The sequence below is a fragment of the Phoenix dactylifera genome, chromosome 1, assembly GCF_051530095.1.
Source record: "Phoenix dactylifera cultivar Ajwa chromosome 1, Ajwa_hap1_PhDact_Kaust_v1.1, whole genome shotgun sequence".
Classification (NCBI taxonomy): Eukaryota; Viridiplantae; Streptophyta; class Magnoliopsida; order Arecales; family Arecaceae; genus Phoenix; species Phoenix dactylifera.
Window position 1 is genome coordinate 7,771,911 of NC_143190.1, and position 25,708 is coordinate 7,797,618.

Genomic DNA, 25,708 nt, shown 5'->3' on the forward strand with positions numbered 1-25,708 from the left:
TAACGAACGTCGTGTCACGCCCCCGCCTGCGCGAGGCACGTGAGGCACCCAGTGCCCACGTGGGGCCATATGAGAGGGGAAATACGAAACTCCCCTACCAGATATTGTTCGGTTCTGAAGCTTCACGCAAGCATCCTTCACCCCTCCCCGGATTTGTTTTCCTTCTAAAACGCGTCTACAGGATTTGGCCTCATATGCCCGGCTCTGGAACAAATCTTTCCGATGTGAGACTATTGGATCTCACACCCTTCTCACCATCGGACAAGAACCGTCCTCGGCTCTCATACCAAATATCACGCCCCCGCCTGCGTGGGGCATGTGAGGCACTCAGTGCCCACGTGGGGGCCATATGAGGGGAAAAATACGGGACTCCCCTGCCAGATATTGTCCGGTTCTGAAGCTTCACGCAAACGTCCTTCACCCCTCTCCGGATTTGTTTTCCTCCCAAAATGCGTCTACAGAATTTGGAGACACCCGCCTCATATGCCCAGGCTCTGTAACGAGTTTTTCCGATGTGGGACTATTGGGTCTCACACGTCGCTCTCATCCTATATATGTAGAGATAACAGGAGGACACACAAGTAAGCAATCTACTACTCCTTTGTACTCATTTTCTCTTTTTTTTTATACTGTTGCTCTAGATCTCTGACATCAGCATTGGAGAATCCCGCCTTCCACCTCGGTTTCTGAGTACCTTGGTCCCATCTGGTCTCAGCGCACTTCGATTCCGATCGACCTCAGCATACTGCAGGCAAAGTCCGACCTCAATCTGGAATCTAGCAGCAATAAGTTCTATCCTTGCTATGATACATGAATTGTCTCACGCTCGCATAGATATGCACGAGGTGGTGAAAAAATTCCTAGGATATAAACTTACTTTCACATGAACCTGGTAAGAAACGAGCAATTGAGTTGGGTGAGAGCGTTGACCATAGGCCACGGCCAAAGTTCTCCATCTGACCCGAGAACACGGAAGTCTTGGTAGGCGAAATCATGATTCAACGGCAGGGGTGCACGATTCCATCCAAATGGTGGACCTTCACTCATTTCGACTGTCGGCAAAGCAATGGTGCTGTTGTCGTTTCTATTTTTTAATTGTGAAATGAGACGAGCCACTCAAATAAAGAACTCGACCAACAACCACCCAAACGTGCGTCAAAATAACTTGTTTTCAGTCAAAAATATGTATCAAAATGAATATAGAGAGTTAGGTTATGCAATTAGTTCAAACCTCGGTATATTTTATTAATAAACTAAATAAAAGTCGCTATGTAGAAGTAGTCTTTTTTCCCCATTACATCGTTATTTTGTTTATTTCTTAGTTCCAGTTACTTATCAAGAATGGAGGTGAGATAACTTGCGAAAGTACTAATTAGCATATGTTTCAATCACAATGGGACTGTCAAGATACCGCGCCACCCCACATCATGCCTGAATTGCAGAAATCTTGCTTAAACCAATTAAACTAACGCATGCTACCCGTGCCTGTAACTCCGTCAAAATTTGATGGTTCTTGGCAACGCTTATGCTCGATTGGCCCTTTTTTGGGGATAGAAAAAGCTTGCAAATATTGAGCTCAATAACAAGGAGCATTCCCTCGAATATTTTTAAGCCTACATGATAGAAGAAATATTGGACACCTCGATGTCGGACTAAATTGACCTCGACAATCTCGGTATAAACTGAGGTAGACAACTTCAGCCCCAGCCGAAGAGCCAACCGACCGAAGTGAACAGCTCTGGCTCCGACCAAGGAACCAATCGACACATGCCGATAAGAACGGATGGTCCTAGCAATCAGTCTTCGTGACAGTGACTAGCCGTTGCAACAACTCTTCTTCGGTGTGCGGTTAGTACTATACGCCGCCCACGCCGAGGTCGTAATTTTGGCTGCCACCTGACCACTGATGTAGACTAACCTAGGTAACGACAAAACCAACTCCCCTATATAAAAGGGCAAACCGAAAGATCTCAGGTATGTAATAACACGCACTACGCGATATCATAACCACATCTTGCTGAAATTTTCTCCCTTACATATTGTTGCCTCCTTATTATGACTTAGGCATCGGAAGTTTTTTCGACGGAAACTTTATGGCAAACAGACTTTCTACAAGTTGTCCCTAGAGGAGATCAGCGCCGGACGCCTCAACCAGCCACTCAGCTCGTCTCCAGCTAAGGATGCAAATGGGTTGGGTTGTCTCGTGACCCAATCCAACCCAACTCGCTTAGACTTGAGCCAACCCATGTTAAAGAACCTGTGGGGCTGGTCGGATTCTAAGATTGGACCCATTTAATTTTTCAGATCGGATTTGGGTTTACTAAATTCGGACCCGATCCGACCCGATCCATTTGATTTTTAGGAGAACCTTGGGTTTCCAATCTTATGACCCGAGCCGACCCGAACTCGAAAAACTTGTTAGGCCCGTAAGCTACAAGGGTACTTGAGTTAAGAGTCGCGATCCATCCACGCTCCTCCGCCTTCGTCCGTGCATGTCATTTGGTTTTTGAATCGCCTCGCGCCGAATCTCTTGCTACTTTTTTTTGGGGTAATTACTCTCTTACCGCTTTATCGCCAAACTTATGGCGCCAAACCTTTCCGCCGTTCCGTAATTTCTCATCAATAAAAAATAACCAATCGTCCCACCATCTCTCACCATTTTTTCTCCTATTGTCTCTCTCTTTCTCCAATCTTTGAAGAAATAGTAGTAGCTAGGGGTGGCAATCGGGTCGGATCGGATATAAACGGATCGGGTCATATGCAGGTCGGGTCAGAAAATCATAAATCTGAACCCGACCTATTTATTAAACAGGTTAGGAATTACAACCTGAACCTATCATGTTTAATAAATAGGTAACCCGACTTGACCCGTTTAACCTGTTTAATAAATAGGTAACATATTTGCCCAACCCGACCCGACCTATTTAACTTGTTTAGCCTATAAAAAAATAATTCGAAAGCCACCTTAGCCGAATCTACTGAAATTAGCATAAAACCAATTCTAAAGATGAAAATAGATGATCAAAACCTCCAAGAGTTTTAATTAATCCGATAGAATGAGGTTCACATCTAAATGATCACAAAATTAGACACCAAGATCGCTACTGAACACAAAAGTTAAAAAAAAGACATCAGACAAAAAATCAAGAAACTAGCACAGCCGCACAAGAAAACCTTCTCTGGAAATCAGATGAAAAAAAGAATCAAATAAATCACCATCGAGCACCAGAATCAAATTAGAAATCAAAAACCATGAAAATGGAGAAGTTACCCTAAAGAAATGCCAAAACTGGGCATGAAATGAAGGATTATATATCAAGAATACAAAGAAGAAGCAAGAAGAAAGGAGAGGGGGGGGGGGGGGGGGGGGTGGATCGCTTGTCTTGGAGTCTTTGGCTACCGGTGCCGCTGTGCACCCTGGGCGTCGTTCTCGTCCTCATGCCTTGGAGGATCCAGAGGTCGTCGGGGGACCACTGGAGATCGTCGATGCGGCCGGAGAGGATGCGGAACTCGTTCTTGAGGACACGGTCGCTATGGCGGCCGCAGATCCGGACAGTGTCGGAGAGGTCGGCAAAGGCAACCCACTCGCCATTGGGGAAGAAACGGGCAACGGTGGCCTAGGAGCTGTGCTCGCCATAGATGGATGCCTCCAGGGGGGCATCAAGGCAGCAGATGATCACCAACCGGCAGTTGGTGTAGACGATGGAGTTGGTCTTGGGGTCGCCGGAGATCAAGATCCCGCGGCCCTGCTCCGTCAAGGGCGCGCACGCGTTCGTCTCCGAGAGCTCCGCCATTCGGTGATCGACGAGAGATGGCAAAAGAAGAGTGGACTAGGAAAATATAAAAGAGCTAGGGTTTGTGAGGATCCTGCTGATTATAAATCATCTGATCGAGATGGATAGCGGCAGATCAAATTACGACCTAAATGGGTTAAATGGATCAGACATCTAAAATATATATCCAACCCAATTAATAAACAGGTTAAACATGTCAACCTGTTTACGATCCGAACCTGTTTAGGCCAAACCCAACCCCGGCGACCAAGTAAAGGTTCTCCAGCCATGAGCCCCAGTATCTAGCCTCGCTCCATTCCGACTCCTCTGAATCCGAGTCCAAGGAAGAGGAGGTGCAGAAGCAGGCAAAAGATGTTAGCATCATCGTTTCATTGTCGTCGATTGGGTCCGCTCAAAAGAGGAAGAGGGTGAGGAGGCTCGGAGATGAGTTTGATTGGACCGTAAACCCGGAGCCAGAGGCCGGACGTGGAGGAAGTGGAACTTGGTAAGGAGCCTACTGTCGCTAGGAAAGGGTGTGTGGAGAGGAGGAAGAGAAAGGATCTTCTCTTTCTCTCTCTAAGTAGAAATTCTAATTTGAAACCAAATCTACGAAACAATCAGCACAGCTAGACAGGCTACGCTTTCATTCAATCTCTCTCTTAAGTTTTTCTAGAAGAGTTATCCATTGAAAGGTTGCAGCTCGGTGTCTGGGTCAGCTGCATCACCGAATTTAGGAGGGCTTGCGCTTGTCAAATGATACAAGAAAGCTATTGGAAGGCACAATGCAACCTATTACTAGTCCAAATTGGGAATGCCATGGATGTATCCAGATGCAGACCCACGAAAATCACGTGATCACGCAACATAGGCCCCACATAATCGCCTAATCGGTGCCGTCCATTCCATGTTTCTAGATCGTCCGCCGCCTTTGTGGGTCCCCCCCTTGTACATTCCACGAGACGATGACTCGCCCACGAGCAGCCCCGGTAAGCTCATTCCAGGTAACGCCGCACCCAGCAGCTTGCCCGCGAGCAGCTAGAGACGGTGACACGTATGCGTCAATGGAAAAACTAGTAAAAATAAAACGTCACGCCATGCCTAACTACCAAGCCACCACATCATCTCTCAGCCCCCTCCTTTTGACTAGTAGCTCCAAGTGCTCGTCCAAAGAGCCGCCACGATGACGTGACCGCGGTCCCATGCCGCAGTTCCACCTCTCACATATCGACCCTTTTAAAGCAAGAGAACAGGTGAGAAAGTAGCCGGCCAAGGAGAACTCAATACTCACTTTCTCTTTCTCTAGATATGCCAGGGGCTACGGAAAAGCAGGCCAAGACGCCACCCTTCCAGGCTGCGCTCCACTCGGTGCAAAGGCCACCGGCGAAGCCGTGGAAGAAGCCCGACCACCCGGTGCCGCCCAAGGTGTACCGAGTCGACCCCCGAGACTTCCGCCAGCTGGTGCAGAAGCTCACCGGTGCACCGCAGTCCACCCCGAGGCCTCTCAAAGACACGGCACGACCACCTCCGCCGCTCCTGTTGGCCCCCAGAAATCCCCTGCCTCCGCCACCGCCACCGCCACCGCCTGTCTTCGACAATCGTAACTACTTTTCAATAGAGTCCCTAAAGCCAATGGAGCAGAAGGCTGTTTCCGGCTACCAGTCTCCGACCGGGCTCGCGGGGCTTTTCTCGCCTTCGCCGTATCCAGCATGGTGTTCGTTTCCTCTACTGAGCCCGGGATCCATTGCGATGCTGGAGCAGAGCAGTGGTACTGTGCTTTGAGCATTGGAGACTACGTTTCTTTTTGTTAATTAGTTCAGGAATTCAACTGTCCCTCTTTGAGCAGAGGCCTTGTTCTGTCTCTCTGTCAGCCCGCATATGTTTATTCTTTTTTTTTCTTTTTAATTTCTCCCTCTACTAGAAGTGGATGTATGTTGCAGAAGGGATGAATAAAAAAGAAGCCCCAAGGACTTTTTACTGGTGTTCAACATAATTACTGATTATAGCATTCACACCGGATGTGATTATTTCACAAGGAATCAGCACTCAGCCAATAATCATAGAACCCATCTTCTTGATTGTTATTTTTTAGACATGATGTGTCCAAGTTAAATAATTTTGTTAGAAACTTAACAGACAAGTATGAGAAGAGAGTCAAAACAACTGAAAAATATCTTAGGTCTCCCTAGGTTCATTTGCCAATGAGTTTGTGTGGGTTTTGATGGTTCACAATAGAAGTGATGGATACACAGATTACTGAAAAGCATAAATCACTAAGAAATTTGAAGGGCAGGCTATTGTAAGGAAGTAAATCTGTTAAACCAAGTGTTTTTGGTTGATAAGAATTTATAAGAAAATTGGAGACAGGAACTACTACTAGTAGATTAGGATGGTTGCTTAGCAAGCTATTCAGCAAATCACTGAGACAAAGTGCGGGAGAAGCTCATCTCAGCCCAAGCTTGCAGCGTTGTTGGTCATGATGTTTCACAGAAAATGCACCCACAAGCCATGAAGGTTTTCTTGGTTTGTTCCATCAAGCAAAATTGCAGGCTTTCTGAAACTTAGGTGACCTAGACTTTGGGATCACAGGGAAATACGAATCCACCAAAATCAGAATTATAAACTGAGAAGTTTCCTCAAGGTTGGCATTTGGCATAATGAACAGTTCAAACAAAGAAATTTTCAGCGACGATGGTTTTCCATGACAATTTGGATCAGTTTTATGATTTGCAAAATAAAACATTCTATGATCGAATGCCACGTTTCCTGAAGACTTTGCTCCTTTATCTGCTCTTTTGTTTTCTCAATGCAGTCTTATTCTCCTGCTTGAGTATTTTAATTGCTAAAATGGTTTCAATGGACAGTGACATCTCACACAAAGAACATAAATAATTTAAGTTGTTCCTATCCAAGTTGCAGAGTTGTGCCCTAAGAATCATCATTTTTCACTATTTGAATTAATTCTGGTTGCATGCTCAAAACCATCCTTGTCTGTAATTTGGCACCAATTTTTTATCTTGAATAATGTCTGCCCATAGATATATCATCTATATTATAACTTGGTGCAGAGAAACCGCTGTCATTGAAGCTTTTCTAAGAAGCAACTATATCGTCGACAATGACAAGTAATAAAGATGAAGCAAGCAGGATAACTAGTACTCTTCGAAGCAAAGCATCCTTTGCTTCAGCAAGCTGTATAGGTCACATCCTTTGTAATCCTCTTCTGCACTGACATATATTGCAAGAGACATAAAGTCATGCAATTGGATCAAATCCACTCAATACAAAAAATTAGTTATGCCAATCCTTGATTAGTAAGTCTGACTAATCTTCCAAGTAATCAATTACTTTTCTCTGGTCAGGTGACTGATTGTTTTTAAAAATAATTCTGTAAAAGCTCATCTCATCTAACCTTCACAAAACCTCAGGATAAGCAACTTCTCAAATTCAGAGCAAATTGACAAATGAAAGGAACATAATAACTTGGTCTTCTAGAAAAAAACAGTACAGTAACTTTAAATAACCATCTTACATCTTGCAATGCTAAGCTGGTATGTGAATCACACTGTGGGCAAAACCACTATTGCTTTTACGACGAACAGATTCCCTAGCGACGTTAGTTAAAACTATTAGCTATTATGAAAATGTTTTATCTGCAATCCACCCTCACCTGCCAAGAATTGTCAAATAATAGGTGCAGTATTGAGACAGTATGCGGCATCACCAACTTCCTACAAGATTGTTTGTCAATAGATAATTCAACAAATCATCATAGTCTGCCTAAATATGATTTCCACACTTTCAAGTGTATGGTGTCTCTGCTATGTAACCATCCATAAGACAAACACAGCAATTCGAAAATTGATATTATACATACCCACTATTCACTTATTATGCACAAGAACAAAGTCAAAAGGATGGCCTAAGTGCTGCAGTCAATATTTTCCTATCTGATCAAAATATCATGTATCATAACCACCTATATTAGCCATCCGGTCAGGATTTTATACTATAGTGAATAAGGTGGTGCACTCCTCAAAAATCTTGTTCGATTGCTACACTTGAGGGCTATTGAAGTCGATGGCCCCATTTGGACTGCCATGAATTCTCCGATGTGATCGTATGCTTTGGCATCTGAGAAACTGACTTATATTTAAGGCTGGCAATTATCAAATGGCAAACACAACTTCTGCTTGTATTTATGTGTCAGTTAGTTTCCTTGAAATATTATCATATCAGTTCACAAAAGACAGCATGACTTACAGAGGGTTGATCAATTCTAGCAGGTTTGAGATTTGGGACCACTGTTGCCAGATCCTACTAGGCATGCAAAGCAGAAGCAGATTAAAACTTAGAAAGGCCAATCCAATCAATTTTGCAAGTTGCAAATGTTATAATATCTGACCATAGGACAAGATGGCCCACGCCCCAAGGTAGACCAACAAACATGTATGTTCTCTAAAAACTAAACATACATATCTTCTATGATTTCATAATGCTCGTTAGAAGAAGAAATTTTAGTCAGCATAGGAAAGCAACATCAATTTTCACACTTAGGAGGACACTTGAGGAAAGAAGACTCCTGGCCAAGTTTCTCCATTTGGGGTGTTGAGTACTCTTCAAAAGTATAATGCAACAAAAATAACAAAAATCAGTCTGTTAGGTATTAGACCAGGAGTAACATATGCCAATAAGCATGAATTTAATAAAGACACCTGAATATTTTAAACAATTCATCAATCTCGGAATCTTCTGGGAAAAATGGTTTCTGATTCACCATTTCAGCAACAATGCAACTGACCACACATCAACAGGCATGGAGTAATGCTGAGATCCAAGTAGGATTTCAGGTGCTCTGTACCAGAGTGTCACTACCTCATGAATAACCACCTATATGAAACACTTTCAACTAGAAGGTAGAAATTTTATTTATCATGAACGGTCAATTTCCCATTGTCATTGTGATTGAGAAAATTGTTTCAATCGAATGCAAGTTTAATTGCAAGAAACCAGTATATGCGTTAGATTATAACCAAGTTTTGCATTGGCTTTTGTTTGGGATGGACCCCAGCTGAGGATGAACTAGAGGTACAGGATAGAGGAACATAAAATGATAGGGAGGGGAAATTCATCAACATGGAAAGATTCTAATCAAAACAAAAACCCCCGATATAGCAATTTTAGGTGTTTTATGAATTTTTAATACATAACCAAACACAAAGTTGTGCAAAAACTTATATTGTAATATTAAGATATACGCAAAAGCACAAAGCCCCATGACCCTGCAAAACATCCAAATGCACCTCGAGAAAGTAATTAATCTAGCTGTTACTATTGCTCCACCAACAAGCCTGATCTGGATTTATGTGATCCACTGGTTCATGCCACCATCCTAATATCAGATTTATATAGTTCATAACCTTTTACATAAAATCATTCCCTATGCACACACAAATAAAAAGAAGAAGAAGAAGAAAGAAGGAAAGAAAAAAATAAGGAACATTCTAAGTAGTCAGCAAACAAACAAACAAATGGTATGCAAGTTGGAGGTTATTTGGAAAATGGGACTGGAGAATAGCACAATTGACCAAATTTTGTTAATCAAGAAATTATTTTTAACAGCTAAAGTTTCAATATAGGGGCTAGGAAGCATGAAGACAGCCAAAAGTAACAGACACAGCTTTAGAGATCTACCATGGTTCTTACTCAAGATTCACATGAGCAATTTAAAATGTACTGTAGAAAGACAGATGAACACAGAAATCAATGAATCTACGAATGGCTGTCTCAATCTTGCATAGAAATCCTGAAATCTTTGAAAACACTACCAAAGACGTTCAAAGAATTCGGGAAAATTGGATTAAAAGGGAGAAGATAAAACAGAATCTAGCTTCCAGGAAGAGCAATAGCAACAAGATAACACATATAGTGGGACTCAGAAGAGCTTGAATTTTTGGATCGGTTACCTGTGTCGAGTAGAAGCGAAGCAGTAACCCATGGAGACGGCTCTGGAATTTGTGAAAAGAGGCCTAGGAGATGCATTGTAAGAAGAGGGGACCAAGAAATTATCGTATGGAGCCCAACTATTTGGCAACTTAACGAGAATATTATTTTAAAGTCTCACTTTATTACACATGGCTCCCCAAGCAACCAGTTTCATGGAAATGCTTCAAGGCGCCGTACGCCCAAACTGCTGATTTGGCACTTTGTACCAACCAATCCATGCGTTTGGCCACAAATCCTGCAAGTTACATTAGATCTCTCTTCAATTTTACAATAGAGAGTGCAAATCACTTACGGTTTAAACTATCAAAAAAAATTTGCTTATTGATTCAAAAAATCTTTGCTTTAGCAAGTTCCATGCGAAGATGGCTTACTTTGCTTGTAGTCTCTATGTCAACTATAATAAGGACTTGTTTCTATAAATCTTTGCATTTGCAGGTTCCATTTGAAAACTGCAAATTTTGCTTGTAGTCTCTATATCAATTATAATAAAAACTTATTTGAAAAATCATATTAAATTTTTGAATTGAAACAGAACTTTTAGTATTACAAAAAATTAGGTCTAGTCTAGTCCACGTTGACCTTGCCTCTTCCAACCCATTCTCACAGTAAAAAAAAAAAAATCTGATGAGATATTTTTCCTTTTTATAGAATTCGGACTAGTCCACTCCGATAGCTTTTATGCAAATATAGACCTAACTCAGCTTATTGCATAGGATTATCTAAACATGCCCTAAAGAAAATAATATATATTTAGTTCCAAAATAAACTTATAACTCTTTTTACAGTTTTCTTGAGTCTCTTATGGAGACCATTATCTATTTACACTTTTTTCAAATCAACTATGTCAAGAAAAAGATTATTTTCTGGATTCCCATATTAACCTTCTAGGTGCTGACATTAGCAAACTATATTTAGAGATTGCAAGCTCTTGCAGTCTCCATATGGGATATTTGCCGAAGAAAGTCTTTTGGAGCTGCCTAACTAAAAATTTGCCAGTTGCTCATAATAACAAGCCTATAACTAATAATGCAGGGAAGTTGTAGTCTTTATATGAAATACGGAGGGAGAAAAATCAATTAATGCTTCATTGTTTAGCATCTAATTACTCAAATGCTCCTATATTAGCAAGGATTGTACAGAGATTGCACATGTTTTAGTCCTTGTATAATTTGCTGCTAACTTGGAACTACTAGATGGATGGTTTCTTTCTATATTATTTAGCAATTGGTTCGATTCTAAATTCCCAAAAGGAAAATCTTGTCCAATTTTAGATCAAGTTTGCAAAACACATATTATTTTACAGTAAAGTGATATGGAGATGGCTGTACTAAATGCAAGAAACTAATTCTATACATAAGGCAACGCTTAAGATGTGACTCCATCCACTTCATACTTAAAATTTAAATAATATTTTTTTACATAATTTTGGAATTTTATACCCCCTGTAGAAGAGAACAAGATGAGCGACACCAATTGTAATGCACACAAATTACATGTCACATCCTAAATATATATTTAGGAGTGCAAATGAGTCGAATCGGGTCGGATCACTCCGACCCAATTTGATTGTTCGGTTTTTAATTTTGAACTCAGATCCGATTCGATAGAAGATTGCATTCCGCAGGCCCAAATAAGTTTATGGATTCGGATCAGATCGGATCGGGTCGTAGGATTAAAAATCCAAATTTATCCAAATTTCAAACGGATCGAGTCGAATCAGATTGAGTCTGAATTTAGTAAATGCAGATCTGGCCCAAAAAATAAAACGAGTCTAATTTTAAGACCCAACTCGGTCCAACAGAACCTCCAAAACGGATCGGATTGGGTCATAAGACAACACAACCTGCGGCTTACTAATATTATATTACTTTACCGTCTTCACGGTTACCCAATTGAGACCGCATATATCACAGCGCAGATCATCATGCAACTTGGTTCGGCCGATCAGAAGGTCATGATCTTCCGAAGTTGGGAGATCGGTGGTTGTGGTACATCACAGCGCCCACTCTGTGCTGATCTTATGTAGTTTGCCCACGCTCCAATCCATCCATCGCCGGAGGAACAGCATTATCTTCTAAAGAACCGCATAAAACGTCCCATGCGGGGCGCGTTTTCCCATCCATAATGACGCCCCAACTCATGCGCTAAGATTGATGCTATTCCAACGGACGGGATGCGTTAACTGAACAAACCGGACGGCAGACAACCTCATACGCATATAAATGTTTACGCAAGCAGACGCGTAAACCACGTTTCGCATCCACCGCAACGGCGGTATGAATATCTCCACAGTCCACACGCCCCTCGGCCAAGGCTTCCCTTCCCCGTATCGAAGAAAACGAAGGGGAGGAGGAAGACGAAGATGTCATGGCTGGCGAGGTCTCTCGTGAGCTCGCTGAGCTCCGATCATGGCGACGGTGACGATGAGGAGAAGAGAAAGGAGAAGGCTGAGAGATCGTCCCGAGAGTCCCCGTCCAAAGAAGCGGAATCCGACGAGGACCGCCCCATGGAGCCTGGAACCCCGACGAGGGGTGTCAAAGAGGACCTCTCCGAGCTCACCAAAACCCTAACACGCCAATTCTGGGGCGTAGCCTCCTTCCTCGCCCCGCCGCCGGATTCCCCGAACCCCAACGCTCCAGGGACGGATTCCTCGCCCTCCGATGGCGGCCGGAGTTCCGATTTCTCCGATCCGGCGGCCTCCGGGTACTCCGGTGAGGCTGAGGCGGCGGAGTCTCCGAGGATCGCCGGAATCCGGAGCGATTTTGCCGAGATCAGCGGGAAGTTCAGGAGCGGGATCTCGATGCTGTCGAATGCCAAGGCGGTGACGGAGATCTCCAAGATTGCGTCTACTTTGCTGCCGTTTGGGGCTGAGGAGGAGGAGGAGGAGGGGGAGGATGAGGAGGAAGAGAATTTTGAGGTTGGCGCTGTGGGTATTACCGAGGAGGTCTTGGCATTTGCGAGGAATATCTCGATGCATCCGGAGACGTGGTTGGATTTCCCATTGTTTCATGATGACGAGGGTTCCGATGGTATGCTTTCCCCCCAATCTATTTCTTGATATTTGGACATATCAGTCCTATCCAATGTTATGGTTCTGTGGATAATTAAGCTTGGATGTCTTTGAGTTAATTACATGGCATTAGTTCACATTGGCATGAATCTAGTTGAACCAAATTTTCTTCTCTGAGCTTAGTTATGACCAAGATTCCAATTCTATGTTTTCCCTAACTTACATTTTGAAATTAGGAATGATCCAATTTGATTTTTGCTCTTGTTGTACCCCCTTCCTGACTCAATACCTTGCCGATATTTAATCTAGAATGTCTATGAGGTTGTGTTCATGGTGTTATTTCCCACTGGCGCGAATCCTGGTCAACTAACTCAATACTCTTTAATATGCCTTTTTTCTCCTTATGACTATTTAAACATGACTTTTCCCAAAAAAACATATGTTAACATCCATCTTTAAGATTCCTATGTTAATCAAGATAAAATTAAAGCCTCAAACTGGTGTTCTTCTGTGAAGTGGAATCTTAAGTTAGGTGGCATTTGTTGAAATTGGCAGATTAGTTTAATAGGGACCTTGTGCAATGCTGTGATTTAAGAGAAACACCAGACATCTCTGGATTCTGTTTAAAGCAAGGACTTCTGTCCGATGGTGGATCCCCTCCTTTGCCCCTCCGCACGGCTCTCTAGCCCTCTACTGGTCGGCCTCTACCTTCCTCTCCCTCTCTTTGCCTTCCTCGCTCTCTCTTTTCTCTCTTTCCTTCTCCATCTCCCTCTCCGTCACTAATTTCTTGTTTTGATTGCCGGAACCGTTCCGGTCTGCCGTCGATACGGCTCGGTATGCTGCGAATCGGGCAATTCGGAATGGTTCCACTGACCGTGGTTTAAAGATACACGAACCTTAAGATCAATAGCCCTTGTAGGAGATATGTATTGCTTGTATGGATTGGCAACACTAGATGTTATGCTCATGTTGGTTGGGGTTTCATTTTCTAATATGGCTTTCAGAAGGGATTAATGCCCTTGTGCTATCTAGCACTTGCTTGTATCTAGGTGAAATAGGAGTAGCATTGCTGTGGACGTATTCAATTAAAAGTTGAGAAATATTCTTTGCATATTCATGTAGGAGGAACTTGCTTTGCCAGGAGATTTAGAATTTCATTCCGCTTTCAGGTTCTTTAGTGTTCTTTATACCTAATCATATTCACATTATAAGAGCTCTCTCTCTTTCTCTCTCTCTCTCTCTCTCTCTGATGTGATGATGAGTAAATGGCTAGAAACTATGGGACCTTTTGAGCCTTTTGATTGTGTTGGAATATTGGATGCTTCTGAGCAATGTTATGTGGACTTGTAACATGAGTGTCAAGTATCCAAGTGTCGAAAAGAATTCGACACTAGAATCTTTTAAAATTGGACATGGGGACATTCATATATCTCAAGTGTAACTAGGTATTGGTGTATGCTTATAATGAATTATGAGCTAGATATGTGCCACTTAAATTCATGAAGTTTGATAAAGTCTTTATATAAGTGCGGAAAATAGACATGTAATAATAACGGCATCAAGATTAATGATATGAAGTGCTAAAAATTGTCATGAAGTGTCCCAAGTGTCCCAAGTGTCCCAAGTGTTCAAGTGCCCTAGTGTCTAATATGTCAATAAACCCAAAATAGTGTCCCAGTAACATTGCTTCTGACAAACTGAAGTCTTCGACCTAATGAGCCTAGTAATAAATAGGCACTTGAAATAATTTAACCAAAGTTACGTTTAGAGATTTTATGGTTTTTCTTTCTCCATCTTACTAAAAACCTTATTTCTCAACTACAAGTTACGCTACCAGCATAATTCCTAATGTTTATGGAGGATCATTTCTTTAACTAGAATAGTGTATAGAAGCAAGTTTCTCCACAAACTAAAGCATGAGTCCTCTTTTCTTCCCATGAAATTGAGTTGCTAGAAACACCTCAATCTTAGGTAACATCTCCTTTAGATTTTGAATGCTTTTTAGCATGGGCTGTTCTAGTCCAAATTCTGAACCATGAAGCTTTGCTTGCTATAGAAGACACCCTCAAGATCATCCATTCTATTGAACATAAATTTTCTTGTGCTCTTGACTTGGCACTGAGTCATCCTTGCTCTTTTACCAGGGGTTATGCAAATGGTCTACGCTTGGGCTTTCGCTAAGCTTTTCCAAAATTTTCGATAGGGCATCCAAACAACAAAACCTAAACAATGTAAAATTTGGCCCGTAAATTGGCCCATTTGCATCCTTCCTTTCATGGTGGTTTGAAGGGGTGGAAGGGAACTTTGATTAGGGCACACTAAACATATTTTCTTGTGTGTGATGAGAAGTTATTAATTTTGTGGGTGCTCCTCTCGAAATAATGTTGTGGTGCTGAAAAAGAATCATTGAAAAGCTATATCAAGTATTTAGAATATGGTGATGCCATTGCTTCTTTTTTTTTCCTTTAATAATCGTGAGGATCTTTGTGCGCATGTATTTACTCCCACATCAATTATGCGCTAGGAAGATCTTTAGTAGTTATATAGGGTCCATAAACTCAAATAACACCTTTCGGTTAGTCTTTTTGGCTAAAGGTCTTGGCTCGTTAAAAATGATATTAAAACGAATTTGCCCATGGCCCATGTGGACTAGGAACATTGTAGCACGGGCTTTTTGGATACTAATCATGGGCCAATCATAATGTTTATAATTGGTGTTGTTTACAAGTGGATTTGATTGGATTTGGGATCTTAGCCTGGCGAGGATATTATAACTTAAACAAGAAAAGTGTGTGAGGATTCGTGTGGTTGTGTTTAGTCCCACATTGGTTGTGCACCGGAGAGATCTTAAGTATTTATTTAGGGACAAGGAACCCAAATAGTACCTTCCAATTAGCCTTTTTCGGTGAGATCTTGGGTTGTTAAAAATGGTATCTGAGTGACCTGGCCAATGACCTATGTGGACTAGGGGATGTTGCAACATAGGCTCTTTTTGAGTTTGACTATGGGAAATCATGTTATTAGTAATCCTTACTATGGCAATGATACTAGGTTTTTTTTTTTTTTTGGGGGGTGGGGGGTGGGGTGGGTAAGTGGAGATCCGTGTGGATATGTCTTTAGTCCTACATTGATTGTGTGCTGAGGAGATCTTGGATACTTAGCTAAGAAAACTAAACAACTTCTAGCTAGCCATTTTGTGAGAGGTCCTGCGTTGTTACAATAACTAGCTGAAAGTTTTGTGATATCTAAATTCTGCAATGCTTGTATTGTTTTGAATGACTTCAATTATTCTTTTGAATTGGCAATTTAGCAATGATTCTCAAACATTTGATTTGGTCTGCCTTGTGTCCAGGAATTACAAGCTTTCTAATAAATGAGAAAGGGGAATGCGTAAATCTTACATATTTGTGCCTATATATGTACTGGCATGTGTATATAATGAATAACTAATTGGAGCATTTTCTTTTTAATTCTTTTGATTTTTTAAGTCCTTTACGAACAATTGTTGCAGGGAATGGGTTGCTAATATATAGAATTGTTTAACCTGTCTTAAATAACCTGCTTTGCGAATGATTCACCATGTATTTGAAACTCTTACTGATCTGTAATTTTTTTTAAGTTAAGGAAATTATCATCTGATGTTTACCTTTCTAGTTTTAATTGTGATATCCTTTTATAAGTAAGAAGAACATTTAATTATAGAGTTCCCTCTGGCAATTAAATAAATGGGAAGAACATTGTTACAGTCATTGCTCATGTTTAGTTGCCTTACTGAATTCATGTTTGCTTAACCTTTTCATTGAATTTAATCCTTCTAAGATACTTGCAGTTCTTTCTCATGAAGTGCTCAATGCAACCAATTTACATTTTTGTCCTTCTTAAAAGATTGTCTATTGAAGATGTTTGTAGATAGATATAAGAAATCTCCATGAAACATTGGATAGTTATTTGGATCAAAAAGGAGAACAAAAGAAGACAAGGGAGTCAAAGATCAGTGCAGAGAGTCAAGATGTAAAAGCTTAGATAACAATGAGGCGGCAATGGCATATTCGTGACTGAACCACTTTTTTTATTTCATAGATCTTCTCGCTCAATTTAATTATGTTTGCATAGAAGTTCGATAAATTTTGATAAATTCTAATACAACCTATTGCATTCTTTCAAAAGGCTTATTTGAGATTCGCCCCTAAGCACCGCTAGGCCCCCTGTCTGTCTCCCACAACCCCCAAGCACAAAAAATAAATAAATACATAAAAGCTTTCACCCTCATGGTTGGGACTATGAAATACATGACATATACATCACATAGGGACACTCATGCAAGGTAGACACACCTTGCACCATATGGCTATGTTTATGTAGGAGGCATACACATCAATTGGATTGGTTGTTTGATAGATTTGGAAAAAAATGGGATTGATCTTTTTTCTTTGAAAAAAAAAGATTATGAGCGATCTTGTGCCAAATGCCAAGCATGAACATTTAGTTTAATCATAATGATATTTGACATCTGGCATACCAGATGTGTAAGTCTTGTTAGAATTGGTATTGAATCCTGGTGCAATACCTGCTTATTTGCCATGATTATTTTCATATGATTTTTCATAAACTTTTAAGTCCTTATTGAAAATCTGTGAGCTTTAAACCTCAGCTTATCAAGAGTCTACATGCATCCACCTTTTATGCCTCCCTTTTCTTTTCAAACATTGGTGCATCAAATCCATTTACGTCGATTTACAACTCATACATGTTCTTAAATGATTAACTAATGATTCATGATGGAAGCCTTCTAGTTAGTTGCAATTTTTATCAACTTGAATACAGTTACGTATGAAAATTATAATTGTGCTGTTATTTTTGACATAATCAGTCTATAGTATTGGTGAGAGATAAATATTGATCAGCCAAGTGTATGTTTTGGTTTATCTTTGCTTCGTGGCAAGAATTTTTTTATAGGTATTTCTTTATTCTTCTTTTAGATTTCGAAATGTCAGATGCTCAACAAGAGCATGCACTGGCCATTGAACGCCTTGCACCCAGATTAGCTGCTTTGAGGATCGAGCTTTGCCCGAGTCATATGAATGAAGGATGCTTTTGGAAAATCTATTTTGTACTTCTGCATTCTAGACTCAATAAGCATGACGCTGAACTTTTGTCAACACCTCAGGTAGGTCACCTAGTCTGTCATTGTTATCATGATTCTTTTAATTACTTCTCAGCCTATGGTACTTTCAGTACAATAATTGCAATTCATTTTGTATAGATATATGAATTAAACCATCACAGCATTGTATTCTTGGTTTTTGAGAATGACCTTGGAGGGATTTGTTGAATTTTTTTTTTTGTTGACGAAAAGCATTTACTTATCATAGCTTATTTTATTCAGTCATACGCAGTGATGGTGCAAAATACTTGGTTAGAGCAAACAAAATGAACATTAGCAACATGCCTTGATTCTCTCTATTGTGACTGTCTATATTGTCCTTTATCAGTGGATATGTTCCAGCATAGAAATATCTGCAAGATTGCAGAAAGATATTCAGCTACCAGACCATGCCAAAAAACTGTTTTTTCTTTTGGATCTAGATTATTTTTTTTGCTAGAAACTAAAGATGTCTGGAACACTGCTATATGATTTTGACTTGGTTGAATTAATTTAGTATGCTAACTCATACTTTGCTGATAGATAAGTGACAAACATGGTCACTACATAATTGAGCAAGTCTAATACACAAATTAATATGATTACTATCGAAAAAGAAATATATATATATATATATATATATATATATATATATTAAAATAGTTACTATTTCATCAAGCTTTTCTTCCAATTAATAGCTTAATAAAATTTCTTCTTCACAACATCTTAGAGAGACAGGGTCATCTATACATGAATAGATTTTAACTCTCAATTCAAAGTTAAGAACAAATGAAATTACAGGAAAAAGTTTTTTGCTTTGAGTTCAAGAGAAAGCCACTTGTTGGAAGGGAAAATAAAGAAAAGGAACGAAGAGAGATAGGAGGGTCAAGTACCCTTGCTTGATAAATTCAGCCAAACCTGGTGGGCATCTTAGTGAATATATGATTCCTGTCGGCTGAGTTGTCAAAATTTGCATTTATTGAACCTATATAGCACGTATTGCACACTCTTAAAGTGGCCAGTTGGTCATAAGGTGCTTTTATTTTTGTTCACATTTTATTTTTTTTTGTGGAGGTAGAGACCTACTCTAAGAAGGACTTCATGCTAAGGTTTACTTTTGGAGAAAATTAGTAGTGGTGGTCATGTTAGGGTGTACTGTGAGTTAGGAGTCAACCTGGAACCTAACCAATCCTGATCAGTTCTCATTTTTCAGGAACCAGAACTGAGCCAACTGATATTGGACCCAGTTCACACCAACCAAGCTAAGACCAGGTTGGTTTTTATTGGTGCTGGGTTACCAAAATACTAAAAACAGGCACATTTTTTTTAGTATATGATTTCTTATTCAACATAATTTCTGCTTATTTTTTGTAATACAATTGTAAGTCATTGTATCATTTCTTTCATGATGATATAAGGTTGGCAATTTTCTACTCTTTACCAACTTGAACCCATTTTGGATTTGCACTCGAACCAATTTGGACCCATTGTGGATTGAGTTTATAGTTCTTTGTGTGAGCATTGGGTTTCAATCGATTCTTTCTGCTGGAAATTTTATGTTGTATGGATTCAACTAAGCAGTCATTACTTGAAGGCTTTGATCTTTAACTGCCAAGTGGGATCATCCCAGCAACTATACTTGCAGGGCAGCTCAAGTTGATCAAGATATTGTTTAGATCTTCTCATTGGAACGACTGGAAACCCTCTTTCTCTAAAATGATGCTTGCCTCCAGAAACCCCTGCTCTTTGTCCCTTTCTATTCAATGCTGATGATTTGTCAAGCTTTGACCCTGCTTGGTCCCTTGATATTAGATATCTAGAAATATGCTCTCTCTCTCTCTCTCTCTCTCTCTCTCTCTCCTCTCTCTCTTGCCCGCCCCACTCTCTCATCCCTTGAAGTGGATCAAGCAAAGTTTGTTTTGCTTTTCATCACTTTTTTCCCTTGGAGCGCTCAAGGATTTCATTACAATTCCTTATCATTTATTTAATGCTGAATCTAATTTTGAATTTATTTTTAATTCCTCTCAGATATATTTTTCCCTTTTCTTTCCTTTGTTTGTATGTTTGTCAAGCATGAGAAGGTTTTTGGTTGATGTCAGTTGAACAGTGCTGTAAATAGGTCAGATTCATGTCAGTGAGGAGTTTCAGGTGAAAAAAGAATCAAGATATTAGAATATACTATTTTCCATAGTATTTAATCAGTGTAATGAAAGCCAGTGTGAACTGTAAAATTAAACGAGATAAAAAGTTGAACCACTGTGTTTCTGTCCTGCTTATTGGATTGGCCAAGATTTATCTAATCACAACCAAATTAACCAGTGTCAAACCATTCACTGAACTGTTTGTCTTCTATCATGAGTGGATTTTCCAGGTCATCAGGGAGACTCTATTGGCCAGGTCAAACCGTTGAGAATAAGTGGCCTGAAAAAGCGACTCTTTTAGGTGTGCTGGTGATGGGCTGGAGGGTTATGAGGCGTAGATATTAGAATATAAAATTCTCCATTGTATTTACATCAGTGTAATGAAAGCCAGCATGAACTGTAAAATCAGACCAGCTAGAAGTTGAACAAATCTGCTTCTGTCCTGCTCACTGGATTGGCCAAGATTTATCTATTCACATGACCAAATTAGCCACAGTGGCAAACCATCCACTAGACTATTTGTCTTCTGTGATGAGTGGTTTGTCCAGGTCATCAGATAGACACTATTGGTCAGGTCAAACCCTTGACAATTAAGTGGCCCGATAAAGGGTTATGAGAAGTAGAGAGGTGATGTGTGGTACTGGAGCAGGAGGGTGAAGGTGCTGGAGCTAATTTTGGATGTTTATGTATCTTTCTGATTTTTATGCTAAGTATGGATCTTGCATTAAACTATCTCACTTGAGTGGCTATTGTACATAGATATTGTTAACATGTTTCATTGTCTCGTTTGCATGCAGATCATGGAAACAAGATCAATGTTGTTACAGGATCCACAGAATCGGACAAAGCCTGGATCTGAGAGGTCTGGAAGGGAGACATCATATAGGAAAGAGGATGCTGCTTCAGTTCCAATTGAAGACAATGTCATAGGACCATCAAAAATAATCAGTGAAACTGCACCATCCAAAGCACCCTCATTTGGAGAATCCACTTCCGATCCCTTGGCGGATGTTGAGACTGAAAAGCACCCTGTTGCACCCTCATTTGGAGAACCCACTTCTGATCCCTTGGCAGATGTTGAGACTGAAAAGCACCCTGTTCAAACAACTGAGGTGAAAATTATTGACAAGTCTGTCATTGAAGAACAGCCACCTGTGCAAAGTAAGACGAAGTATTTGCCTACTGAGACATCGAAAGTCGTGATTGAGAAGGACGAAGAGGATGGTGATGACTGGTTGGAAGAGGATACGGGTGAAATGGGTGGCACGGGGGGTGCTGCTATCCCATTAGGACATGAGGAAGACGTATCATTCAGTGATCTGGAGTATGATGATGATCGAGGCACACTTTCAAGCACCAAGGCCCTTGATGCAAACAATCCTCGAACTGAGGACTCTAGAGGCTGGGTTCAGCTAGGCCCTGGGGCCTCTTCAAAGATTGATGACTCCACTTGCCTGCAAACCAAGGAATCCAATGATTGGCTAGATGTTGAAGATATTGATGTGGAATGATGGAATATCATTTCTTTGGAGTATGTGTTGTGAGGTATGGGCTTCTATGTCTATTAAATCTCCCTGTTCTATTTATTATTGTGTCGTAATGTGGTTATGACCGATGTTCTGTATATAAAGACCTTTCTGGGGTCTTGTGGATCTTTCTGCTGCAAATTGCATATAGTTTTTCAGTCTCTCTCATGTTTCTTTTGTGATAATCAGTGATCTCATTCTGTTCGAATAAAATGTAGGCACGTATTGATCTTGGTGTCAAGAAAGATTTTGACCAGATAGGGGATCCAGCACTCCACTTCTTGAATGCATACATTATGTGCCATTGTTGCTATTTTTTGTTCTTTTTTATTTCATTAGACCTGGCGTATTCTTCATTTATATGACTGGCATTGTATTCTGCTGCGTGATCCTGTGTTTCCAAACTGGAGCTGAATTTTTTGCGGTCTATCACTGAAGTTTTTGTTCAAAATCCATCCTTGGAACTTACAGATTTAGGGGAAGAAAAACACCCTCACATACTTGATCAGTTGGAATGTTCCATTCCAAGTTGATTTTGCAGACTTCAGGCAGATTGGTGCCTGGCGACCTCCTTTTTTTTTTTTTTGTGTGTGTGTGTGTGTGTGTGTGTGTAATAAACGGCTACTCATTCATTTAAGTCTAATATGAGTACAACTAGCCACGTCACGGGAAAGAAAAGATAACAAAGCAACAGGAGCATCTGAAGCAGACGTCCACAAAAAGTTCCCGGCATTCCGGGCCACAAAAAAGGTGACCCAGTTTGCGGCCCTGTTCGCCTCCCTAAATACGTGAACTGCCTGAAAGCCGCTCATTAGCTGAGCCATCCTGCGAGTCTGGTGACCATCACCATACCTGTTCGCCCTCCGAATCCAGTTGATCACCACCGCAGAGTCTCCCGCAAGGTACACCCGTTCAACGCCAGGTACCTGCCTGGCGTAGGATAAACCCTTCCAGGCAGCCCGCAGCTCCGCCCCAACTACAGTAAGCCCTGGTGTACGCCGCCCTCCTGCGGCAAGCATCCTACCACAGTGATCCTTGATCACAAATCCTACCCCTCCAGTCACACCATCCATTGACTTGCTGCCATCGAAGTTTACTTTGAGATAGCCAAGGGGTGGGGGTACCCAAGAAACAAGGGCAAAGCGTAGCGCTGAAACAGCGTGAAGAGTGCCCTAGGTGTCCCTAGCCATCTTAGAAGAAAACACGGTGGCAGCCTCAATAACGTCCCTCGCGTGTCGAGCCGCTCTATCCACCACCATCCTCGGAGGCGACCGCCTCTCCTCAAAAATGCCAGCGTTCCTGTCCAGCCAAATGTGATAGAACAGGTATGCTCTCAGAATCCCATCCACCGCCGATCTAGGGCTACGCATAGAGTCTCTCAATACCTGCACAAATCCTGCGCTGAGGCCACCGCGTCAGGTAGAGAGACCGGAGACCTCCTCCATATCTCTCGGGCCCTAGGACACTGCATAAGAACATGCTCGGTGGTCTCCACGGTATCACCACACGCCTCACAGCACTGAAGGACCCGCATACCACACTGGGCTAGCATACTCCTAGCAGGGAGGCAGCCCCAAGCCACCTTCCAGATGAAGAGTGCCACTCGGGGATGAATCCGTAGCCTTTATATCCAGCCACCTGCAATCTGTCGAACTGGCGCCTTGCTGAACAAAGCGTGAAGATCTCTGACCCGCACCTGCGCCAAGTAACCTATCAGACTCCCCCCAGCAGGGACTGGCAGGGCCAAAACCAACTCCGCCAGCTGTTCCCCAAACGCCTCCCGAATCATCCCCACCCTCCAAACCCCCCTCTGGGTCCAGTAAGTCGCTAATCCTACACCCTGCTAATCTCGCAGAGTCCACCATGGTCGGCATGCGGCACATCGGCCACTCGGTCACCCAACTGTCCTCCATCACATCTATAGAGCGACCATCACCAATGGCCCATTTGATCTCCGGAAGCACCACCATAGCCCTAGCACACATCTCTCTCTAGACCGGGGAGTGGTGTCGCCCGGCTCGCCCCCCAGGTACCAAAGCACCATACTTGGCCCTCATCAGTGAGGACCACATACTCTCGGGCTCAAGCACAAATCTAACTGCATGCCTCGCCGCTAATACCTCCCGTCTCGCCACCAAAGATTGCACCCCCAAACCTCCAGCATTGATCGACTGACATACAACCTTCCAAGCCACCAGATGGATCCCGCCTCTACCACTGCTCCTTCCCCAGATAAAATCCCTAAAAACTTGCTCAAGGGACCTCAGAACTGCCACCGGAATAATGGCGTGGGATGGTAGATAAATAGGGACTGAGGTAAGCACAGAGCAAACCAGAGTGATCCTACCCATCATAGAAAATGTGTGTATCTGCCAGCCCTCTAGCCTGCATCTGATGCTGAGCTCAAGGGAGATGCAGTCCCTAATCCTCAGACACCGGCCACATAGTGGAACTCCCACATATGTCATCAAGCCCACCTGCTCACCCACTCCCAGGACCTCCAATATAGAGTGCTTCAGCGCCGGTCTAGTCCTCGGGCTAAACGTAACAGCTGACTTGGCCAGGTTGACCGCTTGACCCGACACAGCACGGTAATCTCGAAGAATTCGACCTATCGTCTGGGCCGCCTGCCTAGACGATCTGGCTAAAAGCAGGCAATCATCCGCAAAGAGCAAGTGAGAAATCGCAGGTGCCCCCTCCACCGGTCTGTAAGCCTCCAACTCCTGACTGGCCACTGCCTGCCGTAGAGAACTAGACAGAGCATCCGCATATATAATGAATAGTAGTGGAGAAAGGGGGCAACCCTGGTGCAACCCCCCCCCCCCCCCCCAATGATGTAAAGAATCGGGATGGCGTGCTATTCACCAGAATGGCAAAAAAAGGAGTACTAATACAACCCATAGCCCACCTGATCCATGTCTTATGAACCCCAAACCCCCGCAGAGACTGCTGCACAAAGTCCCACCTCATCCTATCATAGGCTCTCTTCATGTCAAGTTTGATCCCCATCAAGCTCCTCCTCATCGGAGCCCTACCAAGATCAAACATAAACTCTTGAGCAATAAGTACATTATCCGATATACTCCTCCCCTCCAAGAAAGCCCCCTGCTCCGGGCTAATGAGCCTAGGAAGAACATCCCTCAACCTGACAGCAAGAATCTTCGTCGTCACTTTGTACAAGGTCGTGCAGAGGCTAATCGGACGAAAATGACTCGGCTCCGTAGCATCCTGCCGCTTCGAAATCAGGGTGGTGAAAGTCCTCTGCCACTCAGCCGCCATCACCGCCGTGCTAAAAAACTGTTGTATAGCCTCTGTCACGTCTCGCCCAACTATCATCCAATAACGCTGAAAGAACACAGGTGGGAACCCATCCGACCCTGGAGCCTTGTCCCCCCCAAGGGACCACACTGCCTCCCTGATCTCCTGCTCCGATACCGGCCTAATCAAAGCTATAGACTGCTCCTCTGTAACCCCCACCTCTGGCGGCGGGATATCTGCTAAGTTTACATCTTTGGTCTGCTCTGTCCACCTAGCCCTAAAGAAACTCACCAAAATCCTCTGGATCACATCCGGGTCCTCTGATTGCTGCCCATCCTCATCCCTGATAACTCTGATTCTGTTCTGATGCCTCCTAATCACTGTCGCCTGGTGAAAAAAAACTGGTATTTCTGTCCCCCTCCATGATCCACTGTACCCTCGCCTTCTATCTCCAGAATATCTCCTGCTGTCTGAGGAGGGCATCATGCAAAACCAATAGTGATCTGAGCTCCCCGACCTCCTCATCCAACAAACCCCCTCTCGAGCCTCCTGAGCCTGTAAACTGGCAATGGCCACCTCTGACTCCTCAATCCTCCTAAAAATATCACCCACCTCCTCTCAATTCCATCTCCTCAGCCTCCTCCTCACCAACTCCAATATGCGGGACACCTGATACATAGCATCACCCCTAACTGGAATGCTCTATGCCTCCCTCACCATCTCCCAAGAGCGTGGATAACAGAGCCACAGCTTCTCGAATCTGAAAGAGGGTGCACTGGAACATATGCATCTGTACTCAATAATAGAGGGCTGTGATCGGACGCAATCCTAAGCAAGTGACTTACACGGTGATC

At 42.3% G+C, this 25,708-nt stretch overlaps 1 protein-coding gene and 1 long non-coding RNA gene across 4 annotated transcripts; one reads left to right on the top strand and one right to left on the bottom strand.

The window, feature by feature from the left end:
• Window positions 1–407: 407 nt before the first annotated feature.
• LOC120104039 (uncharacterized) lies at window positions 408–9,912 on the bottom strand. 3 transcript variants are annotated; one of them, XR_005506440.3, is made up of 2 exons: window positions 9,737–9,912; window positions 408–8,387 (listed from the first exon to the last, which is right to left on the bottom strand). It is a non-coding gene; the product is annotated as an uncharacterized LOC120104039 (long non-coding RNA). The 3 variants fall into 3 exon arrangements; XR_015977043.2 differs by having other exon boundaries at window positions 408–8,625; XR_015977042.2 differs by having other exon boundaries at window positions 408–9,162.
• A 2,118-nt stretch (window positions 9,913–12,030) lies between these two features.
• Window positions 12,031–21,757, top strand: LOC103723077 (uncharacterized). The gene is made up of 3 exons (XM_008813884.5): window positions 12,031–12,805; window positions 17,766–17,953; window positions 20,868–21,757. Exons 1-3 carry the CDS (start codon window positions 12,139–12,141, stop codon window positions 21,579–21,581), a joined length of 1,569 nt encoding a protein of 522 aa, XP_008812106.1. The 5' UTR covers window positions 12,031–12,138; the 3' UTR covers window positions 21,582–21,757.
• The last annotated feature ends 3,951 nt before the right edge of the window (window positions 21,758–25,708 follow it).

Coding starts and splice junctions, on each gene's coding strand:
- LOC103723077 (XM_008813884.5), top strand. CDS start 12,139: ATGTCATGGCTGGCGAGGTCTCTCGTGAGCTCGCTGAGCTCCGATCAT. Junction 12,806..17,765: donor TGATGACGAGGGTTCCGATG/GTATGCTTTCCC, acceptor TTCTTCTTTTAG/ATTTCGAAATGTCAGATGCT. Junction 17,954..20,867: donor AACTTTTGTCAACACCTCAG/GTAGGTCACCTA, acceptor GTTTGCATGCAG/ATCATGGAAACAAGATCAAT.